Raw genomic sequence first — 16,518 nt, forward strand, 5'->3', positions numbered from 1 at the left:
AATGAGCAAGCTGCGGTGCTCTGCGTGTTCTAACAGCTTTCCATCACAACCAGCCGTAACTTGTTCATAAAAAAGGGGCCTTTCAGAACAGGTGTATTTATACTGACATCATGTGACTGATCATGTGACACTTTGATTGCACACAGGTGGGAACATATTCAACTCATTGCGACTTCTACAGTTAATTGGTTGACCAGATCATATTTAGGGGTTTCATAGCTAAGGGGGACAATACATCTGCACTCACACATTTTCAGTTTCAGTTATTTTATTATCTTTTAAAACAAGGGTTGTTTTTTTTCATTCCACTATAACAATTTGTCATATTTTGTCAGGTCCATTACATAAAATCAAATTTACAATTCATTGTCTTTTGAGGTTGTAATGCAATAAAACAGGAAAAACAACAAGGAGGGTTAATATTTTCACAAGTCACTGTTTTTAGGGTCCCTCTATTTAGGGTCCACCCATTTGGAAGCCTATACATTACTGTATTATTCGCAGGACTACCTTGATGAATACAATAATCTTGTTGTGCTCTATGTATTAGGTTTCACTTGTGTTCTGCATTTATTTTTGTATATTTTTATATGTGGGTCTGACATCACATCCTCTCTGGTGCTGAGACCCCAGTTGTGTGAATCACGTCCTGTGCTTCCAGTGAGCGAGGACTTCAGCTCCGTAATGGTCTCTCAAACTATGTTCACCATTATCTCTCTACCAATTCTCCTCTGCCTCTTCTCAGGTAAGTCCATTTATGATGATCAATATCTACTTTTATTTTGCTGAAATTAAATGACCTCACACATTGACAAATAATTTTATATATTGTTACATGTTGCTTATTAAATTTTCTGTATTGTATTTTTTATTTTACCCTATGATTTTTTTTAACTTTTTTACTTCTTTTGTTTGTTTTTATATTATTTTATTACTATTATTATTATTTTACAAAAACTAAATGCACTTTTCCGCTTTCCTATATGAAGGATTTCCAGGTATCTTTTGGTGGGATCTGCTATAATTTCTTGGCACAAAAATATACAGACATGAGCACAGACCAAAAATACAGTCATGTGAATGTACCTTATTAGGGTGAATCTACATGGGACATTTTTGTTTTGCTGTTTTTGTAACTTTTTGCCGCGATTTTCGTAATTGTGGCAAAACCTCAGGGTTTTTTGCAAAATGGTACGTTTCTTTATGAAAATTGCGGCAAAACCACGACAAAAATGTTTACTGTAAATACGCTTTTACGGTACATTAACACGCAGCATATTTGTCGCAAAAATATCCTTTTCATACATCTAAATTTGGATGTTATGCAGCATGTGCGCGGATTTCTGCAATCACCATTCAGATAATTGGGACAATCACAGAATTCTCTTAAATAGATCTGCAGAATATAAAATAATAGGAATTGAATGGCATTTTGAAAAAGAACATTTCAGTGTGAATGACGCATTATACTAAAATGATCTCTTATTGAGTTCAGTTTCACATTATTTCTTACATTTCCTCAATGCAATCACTTTAGATTGTAAGCTCTTATGGACAGGAACCGTTCTAATTTTTTTTTTTTTTTACCATTTGTCATTTTTTTATGATTGTTGCCTCCCGTGGCTATAAACCGATGCAAATATTTTTGCGCTTTATAAATATTTTTTTTATATATTTTATTATAAGTTACATAAATTATTATTATCACTGATAAAAAAAATAGTAATTCTCTCCGTTTCATTTCATTGTTTTGCAATTTGTTGTAGTCTCGATTGTATATTCGATTGTTATGTGCTACAGAGAATGACAATGTTGATGAATATTAATATTTTTTGCATTTTTGGTATCATTCAATGTTGTTTATACTAGATCTCCAATAATAGATATACACTACAGGGCAACAACTTTTTTATTTTTCCATCGATATAGCTGTATGTGGGATTGCATTTTTGCGGGACGAGTTGTAGATTTTCATGGCACCATTTATTGTACCATAAAATGCAGTAGGAAACTGTAAAAAAAATGTCTTTGTTGGGTGGAATTGGAAAAAAACAGTGATTCCTAAATTTTGAGGTGGATTTCATTTTTACAGTGTTTACTTTATTCTACTGGTCAATACGATTACGGCAAGACCAAATTTATATATATTTTTTTTTACGTTTTACTTCTTTAAAAAAATGATTGTTAAAAATTAAATTTTGTCGCCATATTCTAAAAGCTATAATCTTTTTTTTTGTGTCTATTGAGTGGTATGAGGGTTTATTTTTTGCAGGGTGAGCTGTAGGTTCTGTTGGTACCATTTTGGGGTACATGAGACATTTTGATCACTTTTTATTTTATGTTTTTACGGCGTTCACCAAGATGGTTAAATAATGTTGTACTGTAATAGTTTTGACTTTTCCGAACGTGGCAATACAAGTTACATTGTGTTGGGGTGAACATGGAAAGTTGTTTTTTTTAAACTTTTAATATTTGTATTTTTTTATATATTAAAAAACTTTAACTGTATTTAACTTTTTCTTACTAGTCCCCCTAAGAGACTTGAACTAGCGATACTATTGTGTTGCAGTATATCGGTATACTGACAGTCTCCTATAAAGTCCTGCCGGAGGCAAGGCTTCATAGAAGTACAAAGATGGCAGACCTGTGGGCCTTCATCAGGCCTTCAGGCTGCCATTCCGACCATCGGCAAAAAAAAAACATCCAACCACAATGGAAAAAAAACAACAGTTAGTAAGAAAAATGACAAATATGAGCTTGGGCCAAGTAACAATGGAAAATCCACCTAAAGTGGTCATCACGTACCTGTGGTACGTGTATCCCAGGGGGTACATGTCATGGCTATAGGGGTACTCACACTCTGCTCTTGCTGTCCTTTAGTTAAGCAGCACAGTTTATGATCATAGCCTTGGAGGAACTTTGATGGTATTATTTTGAGTAGCGGGTACTCGGCTTACGAACATTGAAAAACTTTATTCTAAATAATATTTTGGTTTACTTTATCTTGTTTTTATTTAGAGGGGGCTTCTGCGTTCTACTCTACCTTGTCCGCTATGCGCTGTAATGGTTATAGTATCCTGTGTATATTTCTAGAGTTGTCCGTAGACATTCGTAGTTTGATGACCGATCCTGCTGAGCATTTGTTCCATGGAGAATCGGGCACTGGTCGTATTGGATTTTTCTTTGGCTGAACCTCTGTTATTTTTCAATTCAAATGAGCGGCACTGGAGGTCAGAGATGAGCGTATGCTCAACTAAACTGTTATCGCCAAGTAGGGAAGGCGACCGCATGTAGCACCAAGTCCACCAAAGCTGGAACGGGACCACCTCTATGACGTCCATATGCCCTAATAGGAAATGTATGGACCAGGGTTGTCATGGTAAGACAACCGATTTCGGGACAAAATTCATTTTTAAGCTTCTATTGTCTTATACAGCTTCAAAAAAGGAAATTCACCGATCAGGCAATCGGCCGAATTGCTAATTTTCAAGGACCACCATTCTGTAGCCCTATGTAAATAGTAACGATAGTACTGATCTGACTACTAATAAGTAATAATGATGCCAAAGGACATGAATAGGTTCTCCTGCCCATGGAATATTGTCCGTCAATTTGTCTACCTAATGGTTATAATAAAAACGATCATTAGAATATGAATTCAATGTTACATGTGCCACTGTCTGTGATTATTACATTGGATCTCTTCTAGGTACTCACCAGCTACAGCTTACCAGCAATCCTTTAGAGAGGGGCCGCTCAGTGACTATGAATTTGAAGTGTGACGCAAAAGAAGCACCGGATCATGGGGTCTTCTGGTTCCGTCATAAGAAAGGGGGAACATCTCCAGAATCAATTGTTTATCTCAGCCCCACAAAGAAACCTACATACAAGGATCAAATTGACAATAATCGTTTCAAAGCAAGTGTTTCAGGATCTGTCTTCACCCTGGACATTGCGAAATTTAATGAGAATGACCAAGGAACTTATTACTGTTTGATTAATAAAAATTCTGTGCTACATATCAGCGCAGGTCTCCAGCTCATCTATCCTGAAGGTAACCGCGTACAAAACTATAGAAGTATTTTCTAAGGGGATTTGCCAATTGGCTCAATGTATCCAAATTTCTTCACTACTGTTATTAGTGACATGGAAAAAAATGTAATAAAATGTACACAAATTTTGGATCCGTAAGAAAAAATTACAAAAATTAAATGTGGTTAGTGTAATTCTACTCCCCATTACATTTTCCCTTTGTGGCATTCTAAGAATTTAAAAAAACTAATATATATTTCATATATATTTTATATTTTTGAGCTGTTTTTAAAAAGTTTTCTTTTATATTTGTATTCTTTTATTGTATTTATTTTTATATATATAGTTTTCTTTTCTAAACACTTTCGTGTTTTCATTCTTTTTACCTTATTTAGTAACTACACCCAAACCAAGATCAACAAAAGCGCCTCCAGCGAGAACGGCAGAGCCGAGAGATTCCTGTAATTGTGATTCAGGTGTGTGCAGCAGCAGCATCCACTTACTAGCAGGGGCTTAGCTCAGGGAGGGGGAGGTTGGTGGAAAATGTGCCCTGAATGCTGTGTGTTTGGGGCCACTTTGCCTTGGTCGGGATATTTAGGGCTAGAACAGGAAATTGAAGACTTCAGCAAACCTTTCTTTTGTATCTGATTAAAACTTTTTTTAAATTAGTCATGTAAAAATGGAATGAGCAATTCATGCAGTTTGTTGGGACTTTTATCAAGATTTCTATATTATGTATCAGTATTTATTTATTTATTGAAATTAAATCTACTGCTTACATAGGGACTATATATGTCCCTATCTATTTTGCATAATTGGTTAGATATATCATCACCTGGATCCTTTGGTGCTTAGAGACTTCTTTAATTTTATGGCAGCCATAATCCCTATATTAATATATTGTCAAGGTAATTGAACTGTGCAGAAGGGGCCATGTTTTTCCTTTTGCAGGGGAATATCTTTTACATTGCTCTTCAATAGGTACTTGAATGTTCGCTACCCATGCTATAATAGAAACAAGCATGTCCGAAGATATATAAGTCACCCTAGGCAATGACTAAAACGTTAACTATTCACTGGAAAAACATGGAAGCAACCTCTATCTATCTATCTATCTATCTATCTATCTATCTATCTATCTATCTATCTAGGACAGGAAAAACGAACAAAAATAGAGGATCCAGCGCAATCATTTAAAATAGAACATGGTTCCAATTTTATTGGGATATTAAAACAAAATCAATCCCGAGTGTTGAGTTTAGAGATAGGTAGATAAGTGCCTACGCTATTCAGACACTCTACACGTCCTTCCTCATGGCTTTCTTTTCAGGGAAAAGAAAGCCATGAGGAAGGACGTGTAGAGCGTCTGAAACGTGTAGGCACTTATCTACCTATCTCTAAACTCAACACTCGGGATTGATTTTGTTTTAATATCCCAATAAAATTGGAACCATGTTCTATTTTAAATGAAGGAAGAGAAGAGGTTAGATCCAGCGCTGTGGTTGATATAAAATGGAAGCGATTTCCAAGTTTAATAGTCCTGGTTAAAAAAGATCCAAGTGTTTGGAGTACTGGTGTGGAGAAAGTGGGGGGATGATATCCTCAGAGCCTACGCGTTTCGGACGGCTTCGAATCACATTACAGCCAAGTCTAAGGACGCTGAAGCCGTCTGAAACGCGTAGGCTCTGAGGATATCATCCCCCCACTTTCTCCACACCAGGACTCCAAACACTTGGATCTTTTTTAACCAGGACTATTAAACTTGGAAATCGCTTCCATTTTATATCAACCACAGCGCTGGATCTAACCTCTTCTCTTCCTTGTTTCTCTATCGTGTGCCGACACGAGGATCCGGGCGCTATCGGCGACACGTTCCATTGTGTCAGGTGAGCTGTAGGATTCCTCCCCACTTCCTGTTTTTTGCTATTTTAAATGATTGTGCTGGATCCTCTATTTTTGTTCGTTTTTCCTGTCTTCAACACCGTGGGCCATCACGGAAATCCAGGCGCAGAGCGCAGAAAATCTGCATCCTAAGGTGAGCTGGAGGATCCCTCCCAAAGTTCCATTTGTATCTATCTATCTATCTATCTCATATCTATCTATCTATCTATCTATCTATCTATCTATCTATCTATCTATCTATCTATCTATCTATCTATCTAATATTTATCTCATATCTATCTATCTATCTATCTATCTAATATTTATCTCATATCTATCTATCTATCTAATATCTATCTATCTATCTCATATCTATCTATCTATCATCTATCTATATATCTAAAATCTTTATGTGATAAGGGCAATGTCATGTAATACCTCATGTTTTAACGTTAAAGCTTACCTAACTATTCAGGTGACTTTTCAGAATAAGCTGTCATATGTGTGTACATGAGGAATAACACTATTTCCGGCCATTATATGACTTGTATTCTGCATTATTTAGCAGTTTTCCCCTCTGCAGGCTCTATCTAAAATCAGTTTTATCTGAGCTAGTGGGCAGAGCCTAATGGCTATCATGTCATCTATACACTGCACACATAGAAGAGGAGAGTCCTGATCATTTAACCCTATCCTACACACACACACACACACACACACACACACATATATATATATATATATATATATATATATATAGAAGCTGCAGCAGCATGGATGACATTATACAGCAGTACAGACTAGTGTAGCTATGAATCCAGCACTGGGGTGACATAGAAATCTTACCAGCACGTGTATGTGTCTTTCTCACTCTGCTCCTGATTCCTTCTCCTGCTCACCCCTCCCCTCTCCATAGACTTGTATGCAGCATGTCTATTGCTGACTCACTCTCACTCTGCTCCCTCCTTCTCACCCCTCCCCTCTTCATAGACTTGTATTGGCAGGCAGTGAAGAGACAACCCCCCCCCCCACCTACTGCAGTCTGTCTCTACTGCTCTATAACTAGGGATGGATTTTGCTTGACAACAGGGAGTGCACAGCAGATTATAGGAAGGGAGACACCTAGTGGCAGTAACGTCACACAGAATTTGCATGGAGAAAACAACTACATTTTTACACTAAGTAAATTATAAAGTCGATCTAGAATAGCATAAGTTGCTTGAAAAGTTTGTGTCCATATAATTATGGCAAGACCGCATGTATCAGGGGTAGTAGGATAAAATCCTATAGACAGTTATAGCAGCAATGTTTAGAGCAGCAGGAGATGAGCGGACTGCACTTGTGGACTGTGAATGCATATATTAACTTATGCCTAGGTAAAAACAAGTGAAAAAATTAGACCTAACATACATTGACCACAATGTACTTTTATAAGTGGTTAAACCCCTTCACGCACCAGGACGTCCTGGTGCAGGGGGAGAAGTATGGTGTATCACAGCTGACACCCGGGACGAATGGCCAAGTACAGCGATCGCGCTGTTCCTGGCCGTTTAACCCCTAAAATGCTGCGGTCAATTGCGACCACAGCATCTGAGGCGATGAAAAGAAAAAACCTTTTCCCATATTTTCTGTAAAGTAATGTAAAAAATAACAAAAAGTAAACAAAATTGGTATTGGTGCATCTGTAAAAGTCTGAACTTTTACAATATAGTGTTATTTAATGCGCAAGGTGAACCAAAATCGCTGTTTTTTGGTCAATTTAGCTGTAAAAAATTTTTTATTAAAAATTATCAAAAAGTTACATGTACCAAAAAATGGTACCGTCAAAACCTACAGCTCGTCCCGCAAAAAATAAGCCCCCAAACCGCTCAATCCACTGAAAAATAAAAAAGTTACAACTCTCAGCATGTGGTGAAACAAAACATTTTATTTTTTTTAGTAGTAAAATATTAAAAAACCTACATAAATTTGCTATCACCGTAATTGAATTGAGCCACAGAATAAAGTTAAGTTGTTCTTTTTACCGCATGGTGAAACCCTATGGCTGGGTTCACACAACCTATTTTCAGACGTAAACGAGGCGTATTATGCCTCGTTTTACGTCTGAAAATAGGGCTACAATACGTCGGCAAACATCTGCCCATTCATTTGAATGGGTTTGCCGACGTACTGTGCAGACGACCTGTTATTTACGCATCGTCGTTTGACAGCTGTCAAACGACGACGCGTAAAAATACAGCCTCGTCAAAAGAAGTGCAGGACACTTCTTTGGACGTTTTTGGAGCTGTTTTCTCATAGACTCCAATGAAAACAGCTACAAAAACGGACGTAAAAAACGCCGCGAAAAACGAGTTGGTCAAAAAACGTCTGAAAAGCAGGGGCTGTTTTCCCTTGAAAACAGCTCTGGATTTTCAGACGTATTTGGTCACTACGTGTGCACATAGCCTAAAAACTAAACCCAAAAAACAATGGAGGAATCACAGTTTTTTTGCCAATTTCATCCTGCAAATAATTTTTTTTCCCGTTTCCGAGTGCGTTATATGGTACTTTAAATTCTACCAATAGGAACTACAACTCCTCCCGCCAAAGATAAGCCCTAACACCGCTCTATTGATGGAAAAATAAAAAAGTTATGACTCTTGAAAGACGGGGAGTGAAAAACACAAAAAGAAAAATCAAAAAATGGCTCGGACCTTAAAGAGGCTCTGTCACCAGATTTTGCAACCCCTATCTGCTATTGCAGCAGAGAGGCGCTGCAATGTAGATTACAGTAACGTTTTTATTTTTAAAAAACGAGCATTTTTGGCCAAGTTATGACCATTTTTGTAGTTATGCAAATGAGGCTTGCAAAAGTCCAAGTGGGCGTGTTTAAAAGTAAAAGTCCAAGTGGGCGTGTATTATGTGCGTACATCGGGGCGTTTTTAATACTTTTACTAGCTGGGCGCTCTGACGAGAAGTATCATCCACTTCTCTTCAGAACGCCCAGCTTCTGCCAGATCACTGCTGTGACGTCACTCACAGGTCCTGCATCGTGTCGGACACATCGGCAACAGAGGCTTCAGTTAATTCTGCAGCAGCATCGGCGTTAGCAGGTAAGTCGATGTAGCTACTTACCTGCAAACGCTGATGCTGCTGCAGAATCAACTGTAGCCTCTGATGCCGATGTGTCCTCGCTCGTCTGACACGATGCAGGACCTGTGAGTGACGTCACAGATCTGCACTGTCAGAAGCTGGGCGTTCTGAAGAGAAGTGGATGATACTTCTCTTCAGAGCGCCCAGCTAGTAAAAGAAGTAAAAACGCCCCGATGTACGCACATAATACACGCCCACTTGGACTTTTACTTTTAAACACACCCACTTGGACTTTTGCAAGCCTCATTTGAATAACTACAAAAATGGTCATAACTTGGCCAAAAATGCTCGTTTTTTAAAAATAAAAACTTTACTGTAATTTACATTGCAGCGCCGATCTGCTGCAATAGGAGATAGGGGTTGCAAAATCTGGTGACAGAGCCTCTTTAAGGAGTTAAAGAACGCGCATAGGAAAAACATCAGCAAACAACTCAGAAAGTAAAAACAAAAAACTAAAGTTGTGTTATAATTCTCTCTTAGGGAAATGACATGTGGTCAAGAATCAAGATTGTGCAGGATATCAAACTCTAGTTCTATGTTTAATAATATATACCACAGATGGTAATAATCTTTATGATGCCTGTAAACTCCGGATCTGGTAAAATGACATGATTGGCTAGTTGTAGCTCGGCTTTCCTTCACCCGAGATAAAGATTCAGTTCACTGCCCTAGCCTTGTATGGTAAAGTGGTTTTTCGAGTTATTTAAAACAATGGCCATGATAGGAGGGATGCAAAAAAAAAATTAAAAAGCCATTCCTCACCTCACAGATCCCCGTTGTTCCAGCACCGCCGCTGTGAATGACATAGCTGCGATGATGTCCTTGTATACCCACCTGATCACTGCAGCCAATCGCTGGTCTCAATGGGTAAGCTGCACAGGATCGCTAAGGCCAGTGCTTGGCTGCAGCGACCACATGGGCATAGTCATCGCTGCAGCTATGTCAATATACAGCGGCGGGGAGGAACGGAGCGGTGGCGCTGGAACGACAGGGATGTGTGAGGTAAGTAATGGCTCATTATTTATTTTTTGCATCACTCCTACATTGGCCAATATTTTATATAACTCAGAAAACTCAGAGCTTAGTTCAGTTATTTCTCTCCCCGTCTTCATAATATTCAGAGAATCTCTAGTGACTGGTATAGTGCCAAGGGACTGGCGCAGCGCAAATGTGGTGCCTATTTTCAAAAAGGGCTCTAGGTCTTCCCCGGGTAATTATAGACCAGTAAGCTTAACATCCATCGTGGGGAAAATGTTTGAGGGGCTATTGAGGGACTATATACAGGATTATGTGACAAAAAATAGCATTATAAGTGACAGCCAGCACGGTTTTACTAAGGACAGAAGTTGTCAAACCAACCTGATCTGTTTTTATGAAGATTTGTTTTTATGTCTGGAGAAAAAAAGGTTCAACCTGCAGAGGCGACAAGGCTTCTTTACTGTGAGAACTGTGAATCTATGGAATAGTCACCGCACGAGCCGTCACAGCAGGGACAGGAGATGCTGCAAAAAAAAGGACGTGATCATTTCCTAGAACAAAAAAATATTAGCTCCTATGTTTAGAAATGTTTCCCTTCCCTTTTCCCATCCCTTGGTTGAACCTGATGGACAGGTGTCTTTTTTCAACCGTACGAACTATGTAACTATGTAACCCCTTTAATACCATGGCCAAGGCTGAATAGCTTGTAGGCACCCCTTCGGCACCAAGCACCTTGGGCACATGCCCCACCAGCCCTAACCTCTATGGTTGACTTAAAAACATATTAAAAAAAGCAATATACTGATCCTTTTATGTGCAGTAATACAATTGACTCATAGTACGGCAAAAGAAAAGGGTTTGATACCAGTACTGATAAAGTTAGGACCCACGGGAACAGAAGAGCCACGTTGCTTCATCTATGTACCTAGTCAACACCATTGGTTGCTTGTTACTCGTCATATCAATCAATAGTCGGTCCATACTATTAACTCATTGTATATGGAAGATCTGGTAATCTGGACCGGAGGCCTTCGTCATGTCAGTCCTCAATTTGTGGTACAATTAAGGCCCCTTTCAGATCATGTATAACAGATCCATTGATTGGGGTCTAGATAATTGATAATAATCAATACGTATCCAGGATTCTTCTTTGTTTTTTGTTTCCAACCAATCTGAATTAATGAAAATCCCATAGTCCAGCATCATGCCGGTCACATGGATTGCCCGGCCATTGTTATCTTTTCCAAAATCATCTATAACTCATCACAACGCAGAAAGACTTAACATCCTATTCTTCATAATCCTTCTACCTCAAAAAGGACCATTCTGGGGTGGGCACTGGAACGTCCACAGTGATGTGATGATGGAATCTTTCCCAGATACTCTTTTCCAGGAACAGCGCCACTCTTATCCATTGGCTCTGTCGGTATTGTAGCATTTCAGCGAATGGGACGGAGCTGCATTACCCGACATAGCCTATGGACAAGAGTGGCGCTGTTCCTGAAAGAAAAAAAAAGCAGACCCTTTTTTTAAATCTCAGTCACCTACTTTAAGCTTTAGCATGTTTAAGCTGAGTAAATATAAATGTCCTTTTCACGATACTGAGTATATTGTAAAAATAGCGCTGACCCCCTAAATTGTGACTGTCCATGTAGCTATAGACATTGTTATTATGCTATTGTGTATAAACGCTTCAAATAAAACTTGTTTTTTTCTTTTATTTACCAGCTAAAGAGACTGAACCATTGAGTTTTTCATGTGACCTGTATGTTTGGGCTCCTCTGGCAGGAATATGTGGTTTTCTTCTCCTCTGTCTTCTGACCACTTCGATAATGCTCTGCTGCCGTAAGAGATTTTTTAAATCTATATAAAGCTATAAAAATATATGATATATCTATACAGCATATATACATTCTACTTACACTTTGATCCACCTGAATAGCTGCTCATGAATATTCATTAGGGTTACCGCCCCTGCATAGCCTTATTAGTATTCGTAATTTTGTAGCTTCCTCTGTATCCTCACAGCTGATATATACATGGGATCTCCCATTCTCTGCTAAACAATAATTAATGTGATTGGTCAGAGCTCTATAGGCTATAGTCTATAGGCTGAAGCTCCAGCCTATAGACTCCTTCAGAGACAGGGAAACCCCTTAGGGTAAGTCCACACGTAGCGTTAATACTGCAGATTTTCCGCAAGGGATTCCGCTGCAGAAAATCCGCAGCATAATACAGTAGCATCAGAGTGGATGAGCTTTGAACAAATCTCATCCACACGCTGCATAAAAGATAAGAGGAAAAAAACGCTCAGAAATTGACCTGCATTGCGGTTTTTTAATCCGCAGCAAGTCAATTGTATTTGCGTAATCGCTGCTTATTTGTTGCAAGATTTCCCCATTGAATTTAATGGGGAGGTAAAACCCGCAACAAATAGTAGATTTTGCATTTTTTTGTGGCAGAAAAGCAGCAATTCCGACACAAAAAATGCAACTCAGAAAAAAAAAACATTTGACTTATTCAGAATTCTGTGCTTCTTCATCCAGGCCGGCCTATTAGGGTGACCTTTCATCCCATGTGACTGCTGCAGCCTATGATTGGCTGCAGCAGTCACATGGGATGAAACGTCATCTTAGGGGGCCGGTCTGCAGGACGGCAGTGGTACTGTTGCCATGGCTACGTAAATATGATATTTTATTTATTTTTTTATGTGCAGTTTTCCGCAGCGGACATTCCGGACGAAAAACTGCACCACAATGTGGTGCGGTTTTTCGGACGGAATTCCCTGCGGCGCACAGGGCGGATACACTGTGCGCTTTCAGACTAAAAAACTGAGTAATGGGAAAATAAAAAATAGGCCATTTATTGTACACTCTCATGAGAATATATAGTATGATGCAGATCGTAACTAGAAATGTAACGACAAATGCTATTTAAGTATTTTATATATGTAAGCTACAATAGTAGGTCAATGGTATAAACAATTGTTACAAAGTAAGGATATATTACAATGGGTAGGGGTACTTCTATATACAGCCATGTCAAAAGGGTAAGTCAAGATTTCTAGGGTATAGTAAGAAGCTATATGTAATATTTCATAGACTTACAATCATGCATCTTACATATGGTGGGAAATTTGACTTGTGACTTCTGTGACATCTGTTTCTTACCTTCTGTGACCATCTATCAGCCTCGAAATACAGTCATACAAATATTTTTTGCTATTTTTATTTCATCTCATGGAACTTATCCTTTTAATCATAGCATATAAAGGAATTCCCAGTCTGAAAAAAATCAGCGTGTTATACAGTATATTAAAACAAGAATGAAGTATAGAAACTTTATATCAAACCAATCTTGTGACTTTACTTTTCATAGTCTGCATATAAGCCGATACTCGGTCGCATAATCCATCAGTTTCTGAGAAGCTAATTGAAAAGGGACGACCAATACGGCTGCAGTTCCTGTTGTCACTTTTGTAAAAATCCTGCCGTAACTAAATGGACAAATATTTAATCAGACAGACAATATACGATACCTCTTACCCATAACCCTTTTTTTAGACACTTTCAAAACTGTTGAGGTAGGATCTAATACACATAATATATCCTTGAAATCTGCAAATAATAACACAGTTGCAGTAAACTTGATGCCAAACCATATAATTCTCCACTTCCCATCATGCAATTGCTCTCTTTCTGATCACTAGAGGTCCTACACACCTTGGGACCTCTATCTAATTCCTTTTTAGAATACATTTCATTAAATGACTGCAGTCCGTGTCCTTATACTTTGTTTTTTCATCTTTTAGGAACAAGGAGGCGGCGGTGCCGGTGTAAGCCGAGGTGAGTACATCCCATCAACAAGTCTATAGTCAACTTCAAGATCTGACTGCCCTCAGAACAACACATCACGATCTGACTCAGTGCAAGAAATATATATTAGTCTAAATGTAACGTAGTATAAAACAGACAGAGGTGTTGGTGCCTCCTGCTGGCTGCTATTATTGTCTACTTTCCTGTTTTATAACAGTTAATTTAGACATAGATACACGTCCCTCCTAACATGACCCGACCACTGGACATGACCAAATACAATTCTATTATGCAATATACATAGAACACTACAACCCCCAACATTACCCAACCACTAGACATGACCACAATACAATTCTATTATAATCTGTACATAAAATACTACAAACCCCAACATAATCCGACCACTGGACATGACCATAATACAATTCTATTATACTCCATGCATAGAACACTACACCCCCCAACATAACCCGACCACTGGACATGAACATAATACAATTCTATTATACAATATACATAAAACACTACAACCCTCAACATGACCCGACCACTGGACATGACCACAACACAATTCTATTATAATCTGTACATAAAATACTACAAACCCCAACATAATCCGACCACTGGACATGACCATAATACAATTCTATTATACTCCATGCATAGAACACTACACCCCCCAACATAACCCGACCACTGGACATGAACATAATACAATTCTATTATACAATATACATAAAACACTACAACCCTCAACATGACCCGACCACTGGACATGACCACAACACAATTCTATTATACAATATACATAGAAAACTACAACCCCCAACATTACCCGACCACTGGACATGACCATTATACAATTCTATCATACAATATACATAGAACACTACACCCCCCAACATAACCCAACCACTAGACATGACCACAATACAATTCTATTATAATCTATACATAAAACACTACAACCCTCAACATAACCCAACCACTGGACATGACCACAATACAATTCTATTATACAATAGACATAAAACACTACAACCCTCAACATGAACATAATACAATTCTATTATTCTCTATAAATAAAGTACTACACCCCCCAATATCACCCAACCACTGGATATGACCATAATACAATTCTATTATACTCTTTTATACTCTGAACATAAAGAAATCAACCAACATTAAAATGCTTATTCATTAAATTTGACATGATCACATTCACTGTAGAGGCCGTTGTCTAAGTAGTAGATAAAATCCTGCTCATGTAGCCAATTTTCCACTATTGTTCCTTTGATCACGACGCTTTTGTTTGTCTGATGTTCGCCTGATTCACTATAGGAGCTAGTGTGATCATGTGACTCTTAAAAAAGGCGCATGCTACATGGCAAAACTTGCCATGTGACTTCTGGCTTAAATCTCATCACTTGAATCGCCTGACATGAGTTTTTCACAATTATTTTGCTGGCCATACAGTAAAGTTCTTCCCCTGTCATGTAGCATTTCCTTAGCACAACTATTGTGCGACAATTTAGCAAAATGCTAAAATTTCAGTTCACTGAAACGTTGCGATGACTTTGTGCACTTACAATGTGCCTCCAAGGGGCACAAAAATCCTTATCCAGAATCACGTTCTCTATCAGTTGTCACATCTTGCCTGAGCACGAAAAGATTCCCTATGTGGTATGTACGAGATCCTCACTACCTGACCTTGCATTTTTAGGATGTGAGGTTTATGCTTAAATGCCAATGTGTGTGGATTTTCTGCAATTGCTGTTTAATGCAAAGTTTCCTGTAGGCGGTTGTTACTGTAATTGGCCGAGTGGTCATTTCTTAATCTTCCGGATGTCTACTGTCAGAAAGTGTAGGAGTTTGTTGAGTGTTTTTACTGTTTGGTGGTTGTAATTAGTTTGTAATCAGATTTAGCCCTTCAAACAATTTTGCTGCTGAAAACTGGTTTGTTTTTTTCGTTTTTTTTGTGCATGTGTCCGTGTCGCCCTAGATCTATGTGGTTTGTGTATCCTCCATGCAGCATTAACTTATGTCTTCAGAAGGATTTTTGTTGACAAAGCATTTAGCTGGCTGACAGATATAGTCACAAACTTTATTTTTTATGCATTATTTTGCAAATAATAATTTTTGGTACAAAGTTGCGTGAAGCTGTTTGTGCCTGAAAAGCAGTAGAAATCCTTTTCAAATTGCAGTGTTTGTACAGTGGAAAAGTATGGATTTTGCAGGTTGTTTCCACCTGCGTTTAATGGCAGCACTTTAAAAAAAAAAAAAAAAAACTACAGTTTTTACGTATATTCAATGTTTATTGATTTTATAATGTAAAGAATAAAAGATACGATACAACAAGAAGGTCATGCAGGACCAACAAGAAACAAAGAGTGCAAAGCTTGTCGCAATCAAACAACAATCATCAATCAATCAATCAATCCGATCCCTCCCGTCACACAGTGGGAAGGCCAGGGACCTGTAGTGTCCATATAGTGATGAAATAACCTCTCATAGGTGTGAATGGACATCTCCCCACTAAACATACACAAGGTTGGAGTCCGCCATGTGGCTTCCATGGCGAGCAGGTGACAGAGACCAAGGGCATGAAAATGCTCTGCATAACACATACAAGATAAAAGAAGAGGAAAAAACAAAAGAGTGAAAAAAAAGGGGGGGG

At 38.3% G+C, this 16,518-nt stretch overlaps 1 protein-coding gene across 1 annotated transcript; it reads left to right on the forward strand.

The window, feature by feature from the left end:
• The first annotated feature begins 673 nt into the window (after window positions 1–673).
• Window positions 674–13,882, forward strand: CD8A (CD8 subunit alpha). Its single transcript, XM_075848832.1, has 5 exons — window positions 674–745; window positions 3,710–4,054; window positions 4,428–4,508; window positions 11,752–11,868; window positions 13,835–13,882. Exons 1-5 carry the CDS (start codon window positions 685–687, stop codon window positions 13,870–13,872), a joined length of 642 nt encoding a protein of 213 aa, XP_075704947.1. The 5' UTR covers window positions 674–684; the 3' UTR covers window positions 13,873–13,882.
• The last annotated feature ends 2,636 nt before the right edge of the window (window positions 13,883–16,518 follow it).

Source organism: Rhinoderma darwinii, chromosome 1 (genome assembly GCF_050947455.1).
Source record: "Rhinoderma darwinii isolate aRhiDar2 chromosome 1, aRhiDar2.hap1, whole genome shotgun sequence".
Classification (NCBI taxonomy): Eukaryota; Metazoa; Chordata; class Amphibia; order Anura; family Rhinodermatidae; genus Rhinoderma; species Rhinoderma darwinii.